The sequence below is a fragment of the Physeter macrocephalus genome, chromosome 8 (assembly GCF_002837175.3).
Source record: "Physeter macrocephalus isolate SW-GA chromosome 8, ASM283717v5, whole genome shotgun sequence".
NCBI lineage: Eukaryota > Metazoa > Chordata > Mammalia > Artiodactyla > Physeteridae > Physeter > Physeter macrocephalus.
This window is the reverse complement of record NC_041221.1, coordinates 47081392-47105009: the sequence shown is the minus strand read 5'-3', so window position 1 is coordinate 47105009 and position 23618 is coordinate 47081392. Positions and strand designations below refer to the sequence as shown.

General features: G+C 37.7%; 1 protein-coding gene across 2 annotated transcripts in view; it reads right to left on the bottom strand.

Moving 5' to 3' along the window:
- The window catches only part of WDR70 (WD repeat domain 70), a 318682-nt gene that overhangs the window by 277728 nt on the left and 17336 nt on the right, over positions 1 to 23618 (bottom strand). For both annotated transcript variants that reach the window (XM_028492854.2, XM_024119956.3), the window contains exon 5: positions 20131 to 20329. In XM_028492854.2, the coding sequence (XP_028348655.1) occupies positions 20131 to 20329 (199 nt within the window). The remainder of the gene's footprint in view (positions 1 to 20130; positions 20330 to 23618) is intronic.

Here is a 23618-nt window from a genome sequence, read left to right as displayed (position 1 = left end):
GGCACTACTTACATAGACTACCAAGAAAATGGAGTTGTACTAAGTATTGACCAGGGTCCACACAGAAGGAAAAGCATGCGGGAATGCATGAAAGAGTAGTCATATTCAAAGACTGCTAATAGATTGTATGGTTGGGGCATGAGACAAGTGTAGGAGAGACAACTGATGACCTTGAGAAGGAAAATAGGTCACAACCAGTGGTAAAGGAAGGCATACTGGTTAAACACATGTATTCTGGAGTAGACTTCCCTAGATTTGAAACCTGGCTCCACCATTTACCGTGGCTTTGGGGAAGTTAGTGCCCCTGAGTATCAGTTTCCTCATCTTCAAAAGAGGATAATAGAAGTAGGAGGATTAAATGAGTTATTTCACTTTAAGTGCTTAGAACTTTGCTGTACAAAGGAAGTATCCACTTACTGTCAGCACTATTGCTGGGCTCTAGATTTGAGCATACGCTTATTTCTTTATCATAAATCAAACAAAAGGGGACTGCAGATACTGAACTGTGGCTTAACACTGAATTCCTGGTTTGTTAGAGCATCACTTTTTTTTGTTTGTTTGCCCACACTCTGTGGCATTTGGAACTACCTGGACCAGGGATCAAACCCGTGCCCCTTGCAGTAGAAGTGCAGAGTCTTAACCACTGGACCACCAGGGAAGTCCTGAGCATCACTTTTTATGAGAGTAAAAATCAAGACTATGCCATTAACTCCTTCATTTAATCAAAAAAAAAAATTTCAAACCCCATTTGTAGTGTTCAAGGTTCTGCGGCATGCAGAGGTGAACAAAGACTCCCTGATTCCAACCCAGACGAGTAGAGAAATGGCAAAATTACTATACAACAGCTGCCTGGTAGGCTATCTGAATCAACTTGGTGGTCTTGGTCTTATTTCAAATTCACAGTTAGCTGCACTTCCAGCACTCAGCACAAATAGTATGAACAAAATGTCCCTCCAAATAAGAATCAAGGTCTATAGAAGAATTTTTTTTTAAAGTAAGCTTTGTTGGTGCTGCTTTAATATTTACTTATATGCTATTTTATCAATTTGGCACTTAAAAATATAAAATGTATTCAAATGCAAACTTTATAATCTTGGTAACAGGAAAGTATAATTCTTCTAACAGACATATCAATACCGGTAAATATTAATGATTTTGTAAAGATTCTTTAAAAGCACTTTTTTGAATTAAAGCACTAAGAAATCTTTTTCAAAATTGACATATGCAAATCTTCCACTTTTACTCATGTAAATAGAGGAGTGAAAGATCAACGGAGATGTTTCACTTTCAAATACTGTGTTTATACCTACTAACCTGAAAAACTGATGTGTGTTTTTACAGCTTCTTTAACATCTAGAGGAGCACAAAAATTAATTACATGACCTTTGTTCTTAAGAATACTTACTAGTTGGGAGACAGAAGAAAACAAAATGAGATCAATAAATAAAGTAACTCAAAGTAAAACTTTAAAGTAATAAACTGAGAGTAAAAAATGGCGGGGGGGGGATTTAATTACACTGCATGCAATTTCTTTTTTAAATTTTAAGGTAAATGGATAAAGAAGATGTGGCACATATATAAAATGGAATATTACTCAGCCATAAAAAGAAACGAAATTGAGTTATTTGTAGTGAGGTGGATGGACCTAGAGTCTGTCATACAGAGTGAAGTAAGTCAGAAAGAGAAAAACAAATACCGTATGCTAACACATGTATATGGAATCTAAAAAAAAAAAATGGTTCTGATGAACCTAGAGGCAGGACAGGAATAAAGACACAGACGTAGAGAATGGACTTGAGGGCATGGGGAAGGGGAAGTGGAAGCTGGGACGAAGTGAGAGAGTAGCACTGACATATATACACTACCAAATGTAAAATAGATAGCTAGTGGGAAGCAGCTGCATAGCACAGAGAGATCAGCTCGGTGCTTTGCGACCACCTAGAGGGGTGCGACAAGGAGGGTGGGAGGGAGACGCAAGAGGGAAGGGATATGGGGATATATGTATGCATATAGCTTATTCACTTTGTCATACAGCAGAAACTAACACAACACTGTAAAGCAGTTATACTCCAATAAAAATGTTAAAAAGGGCTTCCCTGGTGGCGCAGTGGTTGAGAGTCCTCCTGCCAATGCAGGGGACACAGGTTCGTGCCCCGGTCCGGGAAGATCCCACATGCTGCGGAGCGGCTGGGCCTGTGAGCCATGGCCACTGAGCCTGCTCATCTGGAGCCTGTGCTCCGCAACGGGATAGGCCACAACAGTGAGAGGACCGCGTACCGCAAAAAAAAAAAAAAAAAAAAAAGGATGTTAAAAAAAAAAAATTTAAGGTAAAATGAAACATACATGAAACAGAGCCAAAAGGTGAAGCATATGTAGGAGGACATAAGAAACTGGAAAAAAAGAGAAATGAAAGCAAAAGATAAAAAAGAGGAGGATTACACATAGATAAATAACAAGTGAAGGACTTTGGCAGGGCCAATTACAATAGTATTAATAGAACTATGAAGTATAAATAATGCAACCCGCTGAACGTAAGATCAAAAATACAAAGTGTGAAAAAAAACTGCAGTGTTATAAGCAGAGAGAGTCAGGGGGAATAAAAGAAGAAGAGGATTTCATTACTTCATATAAAGTACTGATGATAGTAAAAATCCTTGGGTAAAGGGGAAAAGAAGTTCTGAGAAAGAAGATGTCCAAGGGATTGTTTGCAGAAATGAACAAGGGTTCTGTGAATCCAGAAGATAAGTATATGGCTGTAATAAATAATAAAGGATACAAGGGAGAACATAATAATTCTTTTTCATGATTACAAGATAAGTAGTCAACTGAAAAGAAGACCTAAATTTTCATTAAAAAGGGGCATTAGGGCTTCCCTGGTGGCGCAGTGGTTGAGAGTCTGCCTGCCAATGCAGGGGATACAGGTTCGTGCCCCGGTCCGGGAAGATCCCACATGCGGCGGAGCGGCTGGGCCCGTGAGCCATGGCCGCTGAGCCTGCGCATCCGGACCTGTGCTCCGCAACGGGAGAGGCCACAGCAGTGAGAGGCCCGCATGCCCCCAAAAAAACAAACAAACAAAACAAACAAACAAAAAGAAGGGGCACTAAAAGGTTTAACTAAAGTACCTTAAAATGAAATTTAAATTTTTAAATAGTTTATTTAATCTTTAACAAAAATTAAGTTGTAACTACATCAAATCTCAGAATACACTAAATCTTACAATCCACAAAGAATGAATCAGGTATTACTTTATAAGAAGTAGGGAGTAATTTTTCCAACTAAAATTTAGACAACATAAAATGGCAGCACATCCTGCTCGCCGCAACTAGAGAAAGCCCGTGCACACCAACAAAGACCCAACGCAGCCAAAAATTAATTAATTAATTTTTAAAAATGGCATCACAGGATCAACTCTGGCAGGATCATTAAGCGGGCTGTCTTTGCAAAAAAAAAGTCAAAACCTTCGTGAATTTTTTCCAAGGCTCTTAATCCCATAATATTCAAATCGTTTTTCATCCTTGTTAATTTTCTCTTTTTCAATTAAGAACTGGTCTGGGACTTCCCTAGTGGTGCAGTGGTTAAGAATCCACCTGCCAATGCAGGGGACACAGGTTCAAGCCCTGGTCCGGGAAGATCCCACATGCTGCAGAGCAACTAGGCACGTGCACCACAACTACTGAGCCTGCACTCTAGAGCCTGCGAGCCCACAACTACTGAGCTCGTGTGCCACAACTACTGAAGCCAGCGTGCCTAGAGCCCGTGCTCCGCAACAAGAGAAACCACCACAACAAGAAGCCCATGCGCCGCAATGAAGAATAACCCCCACTCACCACAAATAGAGAAAGCCGGCGCACAGCAACGATGACCCAATGTGCCAAAAATGAATAAATTAATTAAATAAATTTTTTAAAAAAAAGAACTGGTCTAACTTAACTAGATCCTCATTTGACAACGGCTTTGAGTGAGGGACATCCTTAATATCACTTCCATAGACTTAAAGAAATTTTCCATCTGCGAGATTTGCAATTCACTACATATCCATTATACTGATAGAAGTTTACCAGAATTTAATGCTGAATACTTAAATTTTAAAACAACTTGTAATTTGAGGAGACTACAATCAGTCAGAAAAAAAGTACCCTCCTGCCTTCTTCATTGCACTTAACTGTCCTTTGTATTGTCTGCATATTGTCTGCATCTTCCCCACTATACACTAATTACTGAAAATAAAGAAAATGGTCCATACTAGCAGTCATTCACATTGCAGGTGCACAAAATAAAAACCCTTGATTGGAGGCAGAAAGGACCCATACTATGGACCATTCTCAGAAGCCACCTGAGAGGATACAAAAGCCCACCTAGAAATGGGAGCTTGAAAAGGTCTGCAGAGTTTTGACAAGGGAACTGTGGTAGGACTAGCCTGGAAGTATAAGAGTGGAATATTGGTGCTGAGTTTCTAAAGGTTAACTGTGACTATATCAGAAGTTGGCTTTGATTCCATGAAATGTCTAGGGGAAAGAGAGTAACTATAATCAGAGCCAAAGATGGCCATTCATTCAACAAATATTCCTTGAGTATCTACTATGTGCCACGTACAGGTCAAGCCACTGGGGATACAACAGTAAAAGAGACACTGTTACTGCCCTCAGGAAACTTAAACTACTGTGAGGAGAAAGACAATAAACCAATAAACAAAAATGTCAGATAATGGAGCACCATCAAGCAGTGGGATGGAGGTGGAGTACTTACATAAGGTAGTCAGAGAGGTAACACTTGAACAAAAATCCTAATGAAATGAGGGAGTCATGTGAAGCTCTGAGTGTTATTTCAAGTAGAAGAAAGACAAAATAGAAAGGCTCTATGAGGGAACAAGCATAGCTGTTCAAAGAAAAGCAGAAAAGTCAACATGGGTAGAGAAAAGTGAGCAAGACAGGAGTGGAAGGAGATCAAGTCAGAGAGATCTGCAGAGGCCAAGTCATGGAGGGCCTTACAGATCAAGGCAAGGAACGAGGATTTCTTAACAATGTGATAGGAAGAAACTGCAGAGTTTACTGACAGGAAAGTAACAAAGAAAGCAGGGACGTGACAAGATCTGATATGTGTTTTTTGAAGTTTGGATTACTCTGGTGATCAGAGAAGTAAACCTTCTTCTTCGACCTTACAGACTTAAATTATAAAGAAGGTATCCTTAAAATTCCTGCCATTAAGCCTTATTCTATACAGGAATCTGTTAGCGATTTTAAAAGCTTAAAGATAAAAAAACAAACTTTATATTACTGTCATTAATATTCTCAAATCACAAAAGAATAAAGAATTTTTCTACATTATTCTTCAAAAAAAACTGTAATTACTCCAACATTAATCTCAACCTAAACCTCACCTGTTCCAACTTTTAGAAGACATTGTTTATAAGTTTCTTTTTTTCCTTCCACTGCAGACAGGAGACAGTTGAAAAAAATGGATTCACGCCAAAAGCTAAAATGCTTCTATTGCCCCCTGGTGCCCATCTTAAAGAATGAAGACCTTCCCAATTAGTTTGGAAATAGTAATGAACACATTCACTGGATTTTGGAATACAGCTTCTAGCATCCTCTGCTGACAGAATCTTGCAGGTGTAATTAAATTGCTCTGTTTTAAAGAACACTAATTTTCCTCTGAAGTTAAAATCATTAAGTTTCCTCACATTGTTTTTTAAAAACTTTTTTCTCCAGTCAGCTGCAATTGAATTAAAATTGGTCATTAATCAAATATTGGTAATGATGATGAAAACAACGTTAAAATCCAGCAATTTTGAGTACTTAGTATGTGTCAATCCATATGTTAAGTGTTTACAGGCATCATCTCATTCCTCATATAGATCCACTCCTGAGAATAAAAGAGCTTTTGCCCACTTTTAATTCTTCAATCTTTGCCTATGCATGAGGGAAAGAGACTGACTGATACAGGTGGTTGGCAATGACCAAGGCCAAGGGATGAGAAGCCTCAGCCCAGAAGTCAGGGAAGCACAGTGGTGACCCAAATTGGACTCTCCACCACAGAACGTGCCAACCAGGGAGTCAGAGAAAGCTCATTGAAAACAGGTGCTCACAACTAAAAAGTCACTGCTACATCTAGCCTTCAGTTACAGTCATAAAAATGCAACTTTCAATTTTCTGCAGGAACGGGAAATGGGACAGCAGGGATAATGAAAATCCTCAATAATCCCAGAGTTTCCATTTGATTATGTTACAACCTTCTTTACCTTTAAAATAAAAATCAGAATTATATGGGCTTCCCTGGTGGCACAGTGGTTGAGAGTCTGCCTGCCGATGCAGAGGACACGGGTTCGTGCCCCGGTCCGGGAGGATCCCACATGCTGTGGAGCGGCTGGGCCCGTGAGCCATGGCCACTGAGCCTGTGCGTTCGGAGCCTGAGCTCCGCAATGGGAGAGGCCACAACAGTGAGAGGCCCACGTACCGCAAAAAAAAAAAAAAAAAAAAAAAAAAATCAGAATTATGCACATATAATAGATATGGTTTCAAAAGCATTTTTCACCTCTTTCCTGACTCTATCCCCTTGAATTTTTGTTCACTTATTCAGTTCAAAGCAAAATAATAATATACGTTCAAATACTCACTAAATACTTCTAATTACTTAACAGTTCGTATAGTTTGGCAAAGTTCAATTATGGTTTGCATACCATTTTCATTTGCATTCTATTTGAAAGAATAATTTTAATACCACTGTAGATAAGTAAAATGGAACAAAGGAAAAATGAGTGAAAAGCAAGCTTGTCATCAAAAAAAATTATGACAAACAACATTAACACTTCCAATCCAGTGACTTCAGCAGCAACACTAAAGCAACTACTAACCAGCAACTGAAGTAAAATGCATATTAAAAAAATTAACCACAATCAGGAGCTATATAGCTCTTAATGTAAAACAATCAGTATGTTCTCTGGTAATTTTCCTTCCAATTCTAGTGCTATCAAGAGCTCATTTTTTAAAAGCCTGTGACTAGAAGAGGGCACAAAGAACTACTTGGGTGACAGGAATGTCCTGTATCTTGTTTGGGATGGTGGCTACACCTGGTGTATACAAAACTGTCAAAATTATTCAAACTGAAACCTTAAGATCTGTGCACATTACTATATATAATTATACCTCAATCAAAACAATCACATTTTAAACTTTGTGGGATTGTTTTAAGAAGAGAAAACTACAACTTTTCTTTTGCCTCATTTAAAAGGTAGGGTCGGGCTTCCCTGGTGGCGCAGTGGTTGAGAGTCCGCCTGCCGATGTAGGGGACACGGGTTCGTGCCCCGGTCCGGGAAGATCCCACATGACGCGGGGTGGCTGGGCCCGTGAGCCATGGCCGCTGAGCCTGCACGTCCAGAGCCTGTGCTCCGCAACGGGAGAGGCCACAACAGTGAGAGGCCCGTGTACCGCAAAAATAATAAATAAATAAATAAATAAATAAATAAATAAAAGGTAGGTTCATAAGTAATTATAGTCTATAGGATTAAATTAACTAATCTCATTCAACTGTGGGGCAGTTCTTACAATCATTAAACTATTATGTAACTAAATTTTAAGCTTAGGACAAGGCATATATAATGGCTCTTACAAAGCAGGTGTCTTTTTGCATTTTCATGCTCACATTTTTTCTGTTCAGTCCTCTATCCCAACTTCCATTTTCCGTGTAAAAACTAGGGATTTATATGTCAAAAATAGAAAACACTCTCAAATGTCATAAAATGAGGTTTTCAATTATAAAAACCAAACACATTCAATTCCAACTGACAAATATTTACTCTATGTACTACATTAAAGGCACTACACCAGAGGTTGCAAGTTTTTAAAAACTACTGTACTATTTATATACAAATCCCTGTACCTAAGGTCATCACAAAGGATTGCAAAGGAGAGGCACAGTAGTTAACACAAGAATACAAGTAATGATTACACAAGAAACATAGCTTATGTTTGTTATACAAGGGAGAAAACAGGCCTGGAAGTAGCACGTGCAGCTGGCATCTGGAGACGCTGTTTGAAGGAAATCACGTTTGAAATGGTCTCCAAAGGCTAGACAGAATTTTAACAAGCAGAAACTGGAGGAATGGGAAGGAAGCATTACAGTTTTGATCAGTGTCCACTCAAAACTAACAGACTCTTTTGTCAGAGAGAATTAATGGGCAAATAGGAATTGGTGAGGTCTAATACATTTAAAAATCAGGCCTTCTCTATATTATCCTATTCTAATGAGAGACTAGACATGTCCTTAAAAAAAATCTTGAATTACTGATAGAGCCAGTGCTAAATGAACAATGAATTATATGTCAGTTGTGGGAAATAATAAAAGAAAGTGGGGAGGAGGTAAAACTCTTTTTTAAAAAAATGACAATCATAAATTCAATTTAGGGAAAATTGCTTATTTTGTTTACAGTTATAACTTGCTTCACTAAAGAAGCACATTCTCCTAAAGTAAAAGCATTTAAAATGTACTTTCTTTGTTAAGATATCTTACTGGGAATACTTTTGTAAAGTTAAAAACAAAAATCCGTTCCTATGCCTCCATTTCTTTATGAACGTTTCAAAGATCCTCTATATAAACGAACTTGACATATATAGTCGAACTTGACTAAAATCTTAGCCAAGACTAGTTTTATGGAATCTCTCCTTAACAAAATGAACCATAAAGATTGCACCTCATTCCAGAAGAAATAAAAACAGCAGAATAACTAAATAGCAAGATGAAACAGACAAGAATTCAAATGAAATTCATACATGCTAATATAGTAACCAAATCCCAGGAGTTTAAAGATTGCATTAGTAAACATAAACTATGTCTTTTGAGACTTTGGAGAAAGGCAGCTAATATGTTCACAATGTGCAAAATGAAATCAAATAAATAGAGTATACATATGTATGTCATATCGATACAATATTAAAGGACTATTCACAATGCCTAAAAAGATTTAAAAAGTAAATAAATAATTTGCCATTACTATAAGGGAAAGTACCAAGCACTGAGTATAAATTCAGGCACACTACATAGTTGCTAGTTGCTGCCCCCATCATCCATCCTTCGTAATGGAAGCACTGAATTTTAGCTAGAATCCTGGATCCCTAAAGTAAATATTGTATTTCTCATGTGACAGAAAGATAGAAAGTTCAAAATGAGTAGCCTTCTTTATCCCTTCTGCCTTCCTGCTGACAAAACTGCAAAAATAATGGCTACAGCTAGAGCGTCCATGTTGAAGCCCACACATTGATGATGGAAGAACAAAAAGACAGAAGCAGCTTAATCTGTGATATCCTGGACCTGCAAACTAGCCCTGGTCTATTTAATTCTTTATTTATGTAAGACAGAAAAAAAAAAGACTTCTATCTCTTTCAGTCACTGTTATTTTCCATTTTCTGTCACCGGCAGCCAAATCAATAATGTACTAACTGATATATAGGTTCACTACCTAACAAAGGCTCAAAGCTCAATGCCACTGGCTTCCAAGTATGGGAGGCAGCACAGTAATGTTAAAAGCACAGACAGCCTGGGTTTGAACAGAAACTCTACCACTGAATAGTGAGGCAAGTGAGTAAATGAATAAATTGGGCAAATTATTTAACCTCTGTGAGAAAAAAACTTAATATTTACTGATTATTTAGTGGTTCTTACTTCTTTTTTGTACTGAAAAGCTTTATAGTGTTTATATTATATTTACATTCAGATGCATCTCTCACTAAGCTTACTTCTAATTTCTGTTGTTGTTCCTGTTGTAAAACAGCTATCTCTTTTTCAATTTTAACCCTTTAAACTAGACACTATTAACCTGTTTTTTTTTTATAGTTTGTTGTTGTTGTTTTTAAAGTCTTTATTGAATTTGTCAGAATATTGCTTCTGTTTAACATTTTGGTTTTTTGGCCGCAAGGCATGTGGGATCTTAGCTCCCCAGCCAGGGATCAAACCCGCGCCTGCTGCATTGGAAGGTGAAGTCTTAACCACTGGACCACCAGGGAGGTCCCTTATTAATCTGTTTTGATTAGTCCCTTTTTGTTGTTTGGTAGTGTCATATCAAATACAACAATATTCTCACTTCTTTTAATACTCTTGATTATTTCAGTTTGTTTAACTAGCAAAAATGTCTAGAATAATATAACAATGTGATAGTTACCATCTTTTATTTCTGATTTTAAAGGGAATACCTCTAGTGCTCCTTAATTATGTTTAACACTGACTGGTGGTATGAAGCATGAATGAATCATTTAATACAATATTAAAGTTCCCTTTTAGTTTCATTTTTAAATGTTTTTATTAGGAATCATGTTAATTTTTTTAATTCTCTTTTTGTTATATATTAAAATAGATGATCGTAATGATAAACACCAGGCACTGCTCTAAAGGTTCTATATATATTCATTCACTTATTCAATCATCCACACAACTCGAGTTAGGTGTTTTATTACCCCTATTTTACAGAGGAGGAAAGAAAGACACAGAGAGGTTAAGTAATGCCCAAAGTCACACAGCTTGAAAGTGAAAGAGCTCCATCTGTCTTCAAAGTCCATTTCCTTAATCACTACTCTATATTGCCTCCCTATATCTGTATTTTGTCTCTTTTTATTGCTTGGATTACAATCATAGTGGTCCAGTCAACAGCGGAAGCTGATAGATGACTTACATGGCTACTGATATTGAAGTGATATCAGATTAGACTGAGATGGTAGTAATGGAGACAGAAATGGAGAGATCTGGTATAAACTTTGAAGACAGAGATAGTAAGACTAGTTAATGAATTAGAGATTGGATATAGGGTAGGAAGGAAAGAAAGGAATCAATAATGGTGACGAGGTTTTGTGGCTTACCCATAGCAAATACAGAACTTTGTTTCCTGTGTGTTTTATATTAACTTTATTTATGTACCTTGGTTTTCCTTTTTTCATTCATTCTTCCTAACTTATGCTTTCTTATAGCATTTCACTTCATTAAATCCTTTTTGGAACAAGGTAAAACACACAAAAAAGTAAGTGTACTCACCAGTACTTAAGACATTTTATATTCAATACTGTTCTGTTTGGGTTTTTTTCTATGTCTGTCCTAGATTTTTGAATTAAGATCATAACTACCTTATAACAGAGGACTGCTGTTTGTACTCCCATCATTTGTTTCTAATGACAGGCACAGTTTATGATCAATGTGGAAACTGGAAAAGAATAGAAAAGTATAGGGCAGAAATAAGCATTATCCTCACTCCCATAATACAGAAGTTAGCAATGGGAGGGCTTTTTTCCATACAGACGCAATATTTAAAGTTTTGAAGTCATACTGTCTATACAGTTTTATGTCCCTTCCTATTGCTATTGAAAACTCTTATTAAACATGTCTAGGGCTTCCCTGGTGGCACAGTGGTTGAGAGTCCGCCTGCCAATACAGGGGACATGGGTTCGTGCCCCAGTCCGGGAAGATCCCACATGCCGCGGAGCGGCTAGGCCCGTGAGCCATGGACGCTGAGCCTGCGCATCCGGAGCCTGTGCTCCGCAAAGAGGCCACAACAGTGAGAGGCCCGCGTACCGAAAAAAAAAAAAAAAAAAAAAAAGTCTAATGACTACATTGCCCCGGAGCGGCTAGGCCCGTGAGCCATGGACGCTGAGCCTGCGCATCCGGAGCCTGTGCTCCGCAAAGAGGCCACAACAGTGAGAGGCCCGCGTACCGAAAAAAAAAAAAAAAAAAAAAAAGTCTAATGACTACATAATGCTTTTATATGACTACACAACAATTTACTGGTCCTCCCATTATTAGATATTTATTTACATTACTTCTAATTATTCTAATATTTTAAATATGTCAGTTATTTTCAAACTTTTTTAGACATGGAAACTGTCAAGAGAAAGCTCTGAGCAAGACTAACATGAAACAGAGCTGACCTTGTTGAGTGTAGGGGAGGGACCCAACGCTACCACAACTGCCCCCCAATAGCATTCCATGGAACACATTCTGAAAACCACTACTATATGCAGTACTGCGATAAACATCTATGGTACATAAAGTTTTTTCCAAATTTCCTTAGGCTAGAATCCTAGAAGTGATATTACTAAGTTTAAAGGAAATGAACATTTTTAAGGCTCCTGATATTTAGTAATATAGTCTCAATAACTGACAGAGCTATTGGCTCAATTCCTAGAATACCTACCTCTTCATAGCCCTTCACAAAATTTGACAGTTATAATTTAATAGGTATAATTCAAGATAGGCATAAAAAGACATAAAAATGAGAGAGATTCAAAAGGCCAGGAACTTACCATCTCTCCCATGTCATCTTCAGAAGCAATTAAACACTAATGCTTTTCAGAGACATCAACCTTCACATATCATAAAAGAAACATTTTTCAAAAAATAAAAATCAAAATAAGTATTACTTCTAAGCTATCTGGGAGAAAGAATATTCTTATATGTTTTATATGAAAACTTCAAAGTGGCTTCATTAGCACAGAGAAACGGCAGCAATTCCATACCCTTATTTCTAGGAAACATTATTTTGTAAGCAATAGCCCATGTCCTTAAGCATCCATGAGGCATGATACAGATCATAACCTATGAAGGTACCCTAAGTTAGTTAACCTATGACCCCAACTGTGACTATTTAAGTGAGCAGTCACAAGTGGTTTGGGAAGAGGTGCATCAGAATAACCTATGAAGCCTTTTGTTACAACACAAGATTGCAGGAGTTGAGGCAGGTTCACCCTAGTCCTACTTAATTGATCTCTGGATTACAGAACCTACAAATACATGTTTTTTAATTGTACCAAAGATGATTCTCACATTCAGATTAAGAATCGCTGGGTTATTAAAAATATTTTTCCATTAATTTCAATAATACTTGCTGAAATATCTGGCCACTCAAGTATGTAGATTTGGCTGCTTTCCTACCAAGTAGAATGTCTCTCTAAAATGTCACAGTGCTTTGTAAGTTTCTGAGCAACAAAAAAAATCAGATTGTATTCAGGAATCCCCACGAGCCAAACCCACTTGCTGTGGTAGTTTATTTTCCCTCATCTAGGGAATGAGTACCATTACTTGCAATATGACTTGTGTTATCAACAGTTTAATCTTGCAGCAGTGAGGAAAAGGGACTGAAGATCCTAGAGGCAAAGAGATAAGCTAAGTGACCACAGCCAAAGTTCAAGTGGGAAAGCAAATGCCTGAGTTTGATCTTAAATGCTGAATTTAGAATATTGTGGGAGCTTCAATATGGACTTGTTTCATGAGTGGTTAGAAGGCTGAATCTGAAGTTCAAATGAAATGAGGTAATGCCTCCAGTTGCTCTGAGTGAATAGGAGTCATGAGTACAAGAAGATGTAAGAAACTCCACCCAGGCCAAATATGAAATGTTAAGGTACACAAGGACATACCCTCAGGGAATGCTTATGGTTGGAGAAATGTAAGGAAATATGAAGTAGTAAAAGAGGCTCTAGCGGAAATGTAAGCACCACCAGAGCAGGGATTTGTCTGCAAATTATTTTCTGCTGTATCCCTAACACCTGACTCATAAGATGTGCTCAATAAATATCTGTTGAAAAAACAGTCAAAGAGATGGGCAGCAAGCCAACAGTCTAGAGAAATGGCAAGGGAAGAGTTTCGAGGAAGAAGTCAACATTGTCCAATAACGCAGAGGTAGGTACAAAATGAGAACTGAGAAAGGGCCTTTGGATATTTGGATTTTGTCACTGGGAATCTCTATGAAATGGTAAGAGCAGAAGCTGACAACAAAGATTTAAGGAGAAACTGTGTAGTGACAAAACAGAGGTGGCAAATATAAATACTGCTTTCGAGACATTAGCTGATAAAGAAAAAGAGGAAATTGGACAGTAGGTTGGAGGGGAAACTGACTTAAAGGAAGATTTCAGTATGTTTGCAAGCTTAGAGCCAAGAGCAAGTAGAAAGAAAAAGGCTAAAACAAAAGGAAACAAAAAATACAAAAGGTTGATGGTGATGAATCCAAGTATGAGAGAAAAAAGGAAAGGAAATCAAGGGCACCTACAGAATGGTTAAGCCTTAATAAGTAGACAGGACAATTCTGACATATTCCAAATTGTAAAAATATAACTAGCATTCTGATATATAAAACAATCTCTTATAATTTTGCTTAGCATTACCTCAAACTGATTTCCTGAAGGAACTAAATTAAGTTTCTGAATCAACAAGCAAAGAATTACTAGGCCCTAAGTCCAACCAATCACAAAAACAAAATTCTTTCAAAGGCCAGAAACATTTGAAACTCAGCGTTGAAACACAGGCCCAACACTACAATGCAAATAAAATGAATCATGCTACTTTGTCTATTTTCCACAATAACATTCATATTCAAGACAGTAATCAACAGATTTCCTTTGCCTATGATCCCTAATCCTACTACTGTTTGATCTAGAAGGCTGCCAATATCCCACTTATCAAATATAATAAAGTAGAAAAGTTTGTTCTCACTCAGAACTTTAAAAAACAAACAAAAAAAGAACTTAAAAAACAGACTGATGGGCTTCCCTGGTGGCGCAGTGGTTGAGAGTCCACCTGCCGATGCAGGGGACATGGGTTCGTGTCCTGCTCCGGGAAGATCCCACGTGCCGCGCAGCGGCTGGGCCCGTGAGCCATGGCCGCTGAGCCTGCGCGTCCGGAAACTGTGCTCCTCAACGGGAGAGGCCACAACAGTGAGAGGCCCGCGTACAGCAAAAAAAAAAAAAATAAATAAAACAGACTGAAATTGCCACTCATCTACTATCAAATCACGAAGTCTGAAAATCGAAGGCCTCCATTCAAGGCCAATATAATTTACCTGAATCTAGGAAGGCTACTGCATAGCCACATTCACAATGTTTCCAAATTTCCAAGCTATCTGCTTCATCCATCACCTCTGCCCTAGTCTTGAAAATGCTGGTTGTGATATATGTTGGAAAGAAAAATAGAAGGAGAAATGGAAAGGAAATAAGGAATCTCCCACTCTTGTTTTCTCTCCAATCTAGTTTCAGAGTTAACCCATTAACAATGCTAACAAGTATTGCATTATCAATTAGTGCATACTTTAAAACTGAAGCTGTTACAGGCACAAATCACCAACAGACTTGTTTTGACCTGCATGTTATTTAATTAGCATTTTCTATTTACTATGTTTACAAAAGGGAAGGCACACCATAAAAAGACTTAAAGTTTTACTTCCAAAAAGAACCAGCACATAATCTTATAAAAAACCAGAAAGCTGTCATTCAGTCTCCTGATACACTTTAATTACAGCCATGATAAGATGTCAAATGGACTTCTGAGCCCCACACCCACGCATGTTTTTCCTTCTCTGCATAGCTGCACTTTGGGTTTACTCACCTAACAGTTCCAAGTCAAAGGTCCAATCTTCATTGGAAGATTTTTGCGTCATGAAGAAGCAAAAAGAAATTCATGCTAGTTTTGCTGTCACACCTCAAACTGCAAAAGTTATGACCACAGTGCATGATAAATGCTTAGTTAAGATCGAAAAGGCATTATACCTGTCCAATAATATATTTTGAGAGAGAGGGAAAGACCGCATTCACATTCAGGCATACCTTGTTTTATTGCTCTTTACTGCATTTTTTACAAATTGAAGGTTTGTGGCAACCCTGCTTGGAGCAAGTCTATTGGCACAATTTTTCCAATGCATTTGATCACTTCATGTCTGTGTCACGTTCTGGTAAATCTCACAATATTTCAAACCCTCCACCAGCAAAATGATTACAACTCGCTGAAGGCTCAGATGATGGTTAACATTTTTTAGCAATAACATATTTTTAAATTAAGGTATGTACATTGTTTTCTTTTAGATATAATGCTATATTGCACACTTAATAGAGTATAGAATAGTGTAAACATAACTTTTATATGCACTGGGAAGCCAAAAAATTCATGTGACTTGCTTTATTTCAGCATTTGCGTCATTGTGGTGGTCTAGAACCCAACCAGCAATACCTCCAAGGATGCCAGTAACTTTTACTACAGTACGTCGTTATAATTGTTCTAAGTTACTATTGTTAATCTCTTACTGTGCCTAATTTATAAACTAAACTTTATCACAGGTATATATGTATAGGAAAAACATAGTGTATATGTAAGGGTTGGTACCATCCACAGTTTCAGGCATCTACTGGGGTATTGAAACATATCCCCCTGGATAAGGGGGGATTACTGTATTCCTTCTCTGGATCTGATCTCATCAGCCTCATCTTTCCACTTCTCCTTAGTAAGAAAAAACAGCCATGCACTAATCACATGACATTTCACCACACTATCATGTACTTGCACACATTTAGGTCCTCACTATAGCAACTTTTTTTCTCCTCACAACACCCTTCTTACTTCTATTCTCTCTTCCCCGGTACCTTGCCAGCATTGCAAACCTGCATTCATCAGCTCAGACAAAATACCACAGATTGGGTGGCTTAAAGATTAAAAATTTATTTTCTCACAGTTTTGGAGGCTAGAAGTCCATGACCAAGTGCCAGCAAATTTGGTTTCTGTTGCAGACTTTTCTCCTGGCTTATAAACAGCCAGCTTCTTGCTGTTATGTGCAGACCTAGCTCTCTAGTATCTCTCTTCTTATAAGGAGGCTAATCCTATTTGGATCAGGACCCACCCTTATGACCTAACTTAATCTTGATTATTTCCAAAGAGGCTCATCTCCAAATACAGTCACACTGAAGGTTAGGACTTCAACATATGAATTTGGGGGGCACACAAACATTCATAACAAACAAACATAAGTCATTCTCACATATGATAGTTCAACCTAAATATTACCTACTCTATGAACTACCCAAAATAATTAAACACATCTTTTCCTTTGTCCATCACACATTGTGGCCTAGATGTGTGGTTGCTGTTGTTTCTGATTACCCATGTATGCTTCAAAAGAAAATGTTGGATGAAGGTTCTATATATGTTCAATAGATAAAACTTGTGCATTTGTATTGCTAAAACCTATACTCTTACTAATTGCCATCTTAACAATTCCTGAATTGTTTCTGAACAATCTTCCATTATCACTGTAGGTCTGTCCATTTCTCCTTATAATTCTGTCAATTTTTGCTTTGATTATATTGTGTTAAAATGCACACACGTTAAGGACTATCAAATTTCCCTGGAGAATAAATTGTTTCTTTTACCATTAGTAATGACACTCATTTTATCTTTAAATTAATTTTATAATACTAATCAGTTATCTTTCAGTTCGTATTTTCCTGCTATAGTCTCTTTTATTCCTTTTTCTTTCAACCTTTCTATGTCATTACATTTTAGATGTATCATTCATAAGCAGAATATGCCTGAATTTTTTAATCTAATCTGAGAAGTTTTGTCTTTTAAGTGGCAAGTTTAGCCATTTACATCTATCGTGAATAATGATATACAGCTGACCTTTGAACAACATGACTTTGAACTGCAGAGGTCCACTTATAAGCAGATTTTTTTTAATAGTAAATACTACAGTACTACATGATCCACAGTTGGTTGAATCTGAGGATGTGGAGCCTCAGATGTGGAGGAACCGTGTAAATGGAGGGCTGACTGTAAATTATACACCGAAAAAAATTATACTTTTGACTGCTCAGAGAGTCGGTGCCCCTAATTCCTGCAATGTTCAAGGGTCAACTGTATTTGTATTCATGCTTACCATCTTATTTTGTGATCTCTATTTACCAAGATTTTCATCTACTTCTTTTTTCCCCTTTCCTGTCTTTTTTTGGAATGATTGCACTGTCTTCAATGGCATATCAAGAGCATTTCAGTGGTAGTATTGCAGACCAATAAGGAGGTACATTTTCTTTAGAGAATTTAAAAACAAAAATAAAATCAACTAAAGATGAGACTACTTTTTATTATCACCAGGTGCTGGCAATTCTAAAATTGTCAGTTTAGAAATTTGTTTTTTTGTTTTTTGCTATGATTAGTGCTGAGGTGTTTTTCTGTTTGTTTGTTTTTTTGCGGTATGCGGGCCTCTCACTGTTGTGACCTCTCCCGTTGCAGAGCACAGGCTCCGGACGCGCAGGCTCAGTGGCCATGGCTCATGGGCCTAGCCGCTCCGTGGCATATGGGATCTTCCCAGACCGGGGAACGAACCCGTGTCCCCTGCATCGACAGGCGGATTCTCAACCACTGCGCCACCAGGGAAGCCCCTAGTGCTGAGTTTTGATAACACATATGTAAGCTTCAATTAGCATATTTTATTACTTATCTTTTAATAAACATTGCATTCTACATGAAGTTAGTTTGGCGCACTCCCGGTTATACTATCTGCACCACATACATGCACAAATATACTCAGCTACACACATGTTCAGATAATTTTTTTTTTTTTTTGCTGTACGCGGGCCTCTCACTGTTGTGGCCTCTCCCTTTGCGGAGCACAGGCTCCGGACGCGCAGGCTCAGCGGCCATGGCTCACGGGCCCAGCCGCTCCGCGGCATGTGGGATCTTCCCGGACCGGGGCACGAACCCATGTCCCCTGCATCGGCAGGCGGATTCTCAACCACTGTGCCACCAGGGAAGCCCAGATAATATTTTTAATGGTTCAGAATCGTTCAAGCTTACTTCAAGGGTGGTTTCATATCTCCAATCCCTGGTGTACTTCATGTTCTTGCATTTAAACAGTAGGTTCAAAATAAACAATGATTATAAAGTCAAAGAAACAAAAAGAGTCTTCCATTCTGCTATACTTTCAATGCCAGGAGGAAAAGACAAAAGATGGTAGACCAGGTCGGCAGAAGAATTCAAAATGGGAATGTTTAAACACCTCAATTGTTTTCATCAAAAACATTCTAAAGCAATGGATCATTTAACGACAACATATGCCATTATTTAGCCATTGTCTCTGATTTTTACAGAAGAAACTTCAGAAGTTTTTACCAAATATATTAGAAAATGATGGATTTTCTGGAAGAAGAGATTTTAGTGAAAGTGTTTTAAGAACAGAGATATTTAAAAGCCACTAGGACTGACATCAAAAGAAAAATGATATGGTCAACACTGCAGTTTCAGGAATTTATTGTAAAACAAAATTTTTAATGAAACTGCCTGATCTATCCTTATGTTCCTCTTTTCCTAATTTTATATACACACACATACACATGTGTGCATGAAAAGCTTTCTTTAATAAACTATGAATAGACATAGAATGACAAATTTGGTATACTGTGTAGGAAACACAAATAAGCAAAGAATGCCCATTTTGATGAAGTCACTGACAGATCTGCAAAGGCTGTCAGTTTCTCTTCTGACCATTATTATTTGTTTCAACTCGTAATTATTACTGAAAATAATCTGTCAAATAGAGAAAGGTGGTATTAAAAAATGATCCATTCTAGGGTTTCCCTGGTGGGGCGCAGTGGTTGAGAGTCCGCCTGCCGATGTAGGGGACACGGGTTCGTGCCCCGGTCCGGGAAGATCCCACATGCCGCGGAGCGGCTGGGCCTGTGAGCCATGGCCGCTGAGCCTGTGCATCCGGAGCCTGTGCTCCGCAACGGGAGAGGCCACGACAGTGAGAGGCCCGTGTACGGCAAAAAAAAAAAAAAAAGATCCATTCTAGGTATCAAAAATACAAAGTACATCAATGGTTTTCTTTATATGGTTTTCCTTTTACTATTTTGGAGGTCACACAATTTCTATTTTGGGGGCATTTACTCTTAAAATTGTAACTTGCAACTTGACCTAACCTAATCTAAAATTAACTAACATCTCTAGCCTCCACCCAAATAATATGACTTCAAAATGATTGAACTGATTCCACTCTCCTATTTTCCACATTATTGTTCAAAATAATATTAGATCCACTTTATTTTTAAATCTTCCCAGATTTATTCATCATCAACATTACACTCAATGCTACATAAACTTAACAAAATGTTTATTAACTTTTTAACACATTGCTTCCTACTGTCCATTTATTATTTTTGAGTTCTACTTCTTTATTCCTGAAATACATTGTTTAGAGTTCTTTCAACAAGGGGCTGTCAGTAGTAAACTCAGATTTTTTTTTTTAATTTGATCTCATTCATGAATAACTGTCTAGCAGGGAACTGATCTCTACACTACTCTAAAAGACACTACTCCACTGAATTCTTAAATTACTACTGAAATACTTACTTCCTCCTCTTCTGAATCATCATCATCATCATCATCATCTTCTTCCACATCTTCACCAAGAGGTGGAGGTAAAGGACCAAGGATATCTTCCTCCATATGATTAACTGGTTCTTCTGCCATTTTAAGGGGTAAAGGAGGGCCAATTAACTCATCATCAGAAGATTCAGAACTCGCTTCACTTTCACTGCTGCTTGTATCCCTGAAAATACAGAAACAGAAACTCATTGCCTATGCTGAAACAAAGAACGTACTCTGGAGATAATACTGATTTCTCAGGAAACCCTGACTCTCCTTTTAACAACTGAGTTTTTTAAATGTTTTTAAATTTGTAATTCAAACATTGAATGTGTGACTCAAATATTTCACCTAAAGAAAGTAAAAAACTTCTTTTCTCTATCTTACCTAAATATAAAGTCAGAGACAAAAGCTCAGAGCAATTACATGTTAGAGGCCCATTAGATAATCCTCATTCATAAAGAGCCAGCAGAACAACTGGAATGTGGAAGAAAAACTACTAGATACTACACCATAAGAAAGAAAACTACTGAGATAACTGCTTCTATTCACTATATGTGAATACGATCACTGTTTGCCATAGGAGCAAATAAAGTCAGTCATGTAGGAAAGTTAATATTACTGTCAAAATGTTTCAATATATTTTCTGAAATACAAATTATTTCTCAGTGCTAATCCAAGTTTGCTGAGTTGCTAAAATGTTAAACGTATTGATAGCTTTCCTGGATTGTAAAGATACCTTACCCTAGGGAGTATCATATTGATTCTCAACTGTTTTTCTACCCAACACACCTGAGGACTATTACACACTCTCATTAAAGTCTTTATCAAACACCTCTAAACATTCCGAAGCCACCACCATCCACCATCCCTCTACCTCCCACCCCATCCCAAAAGGCTGAGAATTGCATTCCTAATTATATCAATTAATCTATCAAATATTTTCTAGGATTCAAAGTGTCACTGCCTTCTAATGAAGTATCTCTAGAATATAAGCTCAATGAAAGCAGAAATTTGTCTGTTGTGTTCATTGCTGTGGCTCTAGCACCTAAATGATGCCTGACATAGGCAGTCAGTATCTACTGAAGAAAAAAAAATGGGATTTTTCTTTTTATTTTCATCTAGGTTCAATATTAAAAGGAATACATACTCACATACATGTTATCCTTATACAAAGACAGGAGCTAGAAAACCTCCATAAAGAGAATTTCTCTTTTTTTCAACAGTTAAGCTCAAGGTGCTCCAGCCTCACAGGCCTTCTTCATAACTGAACACTTGAAGCTTAGTTCAGCCTGAGGGTCTTTGCACTTGCAGTTCCCTCTGCTAAAACACTTGTTACATGGCCTCTTTCTCATCATTCAGTTATCCTCAAAGAGGCTTTCAGACACACACCCCTTTCTAAACTTTCAAACACACCCCCATCAGTCACCATTACCTTAATTACCTTACTTGATGATCTATATTACGTACATTGCTAAATTATATTGTTTGATTAGTTATTTAGTTGTTTGTAATCTGTTATCCATCTCCTCAAATGTCCCCGCAGCAATATGAGCTGAGATCTCATCTGACTTGCTAAATGCTGTATCCCCAATTTCTAAAGCAGTGCCTAACCCACAGCAGATGTTCAATAAATACTTGAATGACTGAATAAATCTGTATTAAAGTATTCATGCTCCCAAATTTTCTCTCTTGTGATCAGATCACAAATTTCTGACTGTACTGGTTACAAGTCACAGCCTTCCTTAATGCAAAATTAAGGCCACAGAGAGCTCTAGACTGAAATGTTAATCCTTAGCACCCATGCTTTAACCCAGTTAACTAGTTCAAAAATAATCATTGAACTGAGCACTAAATAGATCCATATAGATTTCATGGCTGATTATGCAGGCCTAATACCCACATGAAACTTGATAGAATGTATCAGCTTCTAATTCTGCTTCTGGCTTTTTGCTGCTAATGTGCACAAGCCAAAAAAAATGAACCATTTTTAACATATTTTCAATATCCTGAAAAACAAAGTCCATGAAATTATGTCCAAAAATGTCCCTGACTGAAAACAGAATACATTCCATGTTTAAAATATGCCTTGATTCAATGTGGTACCCAAATATGAACCAGAGCCTGAGAAACAATATGCACTTGATGAGAAAACAGTTGAGTCAATCCTAACGTTTTCCTCGGCTGACTTTTTTTTCCACCTGACTTTTTAAGTGAGATTTTAGCTAAGCATTAAATAAGATGTATGGTTGTACAATTTCATTAAATTCATAGGCAAAATTCATTGTTTCTCGTACTACTTTCTTAAAAGGAAATGCCAATGTCTAAATGATTCCTACCTTACAAATCTGGAGTATATCAGTATTTCTCTACTATCCTACAGCTATTTTTCATAGGATAAATGACGTATTTCTTCTCAATACTTGATTTCTGAATGATAACTTACACCCTTATAATATTTCTTTAAGCCAATAAAAAGGGTAGTTTTAGATTACTGTCTTTCTCTAAACCAAATTTTAACAACACTGTAGACATTTTTTAAATTATCTGTATGCATTGTGAAACAGACTCTCAACATGCTGCAAAGGAGAAAAACTAGCATAAAACATATTTAAAATATATAGGACCAAATGAAATACAGCCAAGAGAGCAGAAGACCAATTCCAGAACTGAATTCAAATTATCATAATAAATAACTTATATACAATAAGTGTGCATTTAAAAAAAAACAGTGAAGAAAATGATCACCACATAATGAATGCTGAACATTCATAAAATAAAATAGAAAACTACTCTGGAATCACACCTTACGTTACACATTAGAATCACCAAGATGGGCCTTCCCTGGTGGCGTAGTGGTTAAGAATCTGCCTGCCAATGCAGCGGACACAGGTTCGAGCCTATTTAAAATATATAGGACCAAATGAAATACAGCCAAGAGAGCAGAAGACCAATTCCAGAACTGAATTCAAATTATCATAATAAATAACTTATATACAATAAGTGTGCATTTAAAAAAAAACAGTGAAGAAAATGATCACCACATAATGAATGCTGAACATTCATAAAATAAAATAGAAAACTACTCTGGAATCACACCTTACGTTACACATTAGAATCACCAAGATGGGCCTTCCCTGGTGGCGTAGTGGTTAAGAATCTGCCTGCCAATGCAGGGGACACAGGTTCGAGCCCCGGTCTGGGAAGATCCCACATGTCGCAGAGCAACTAAGCCCGTGAGCCACAACTACTGAGCCTGCGCTCTAGAGCCCACAAGCCACAACTACTGAAGCCCATGCACCACAACTACTGAAGCCCGCCCGCCTAGAGCCCGTGCTCCACAACAAGAGAAGCCACCACAATGAGAAGTCCGTGCACCGCAATGAAGAATAGCCCACAGTGGTTGAGAGTCCGCCTGCCAATGCAAGGGACACGGGTTCGTGCCCCGGTCCGGGAAGATCCCACATGCCGCG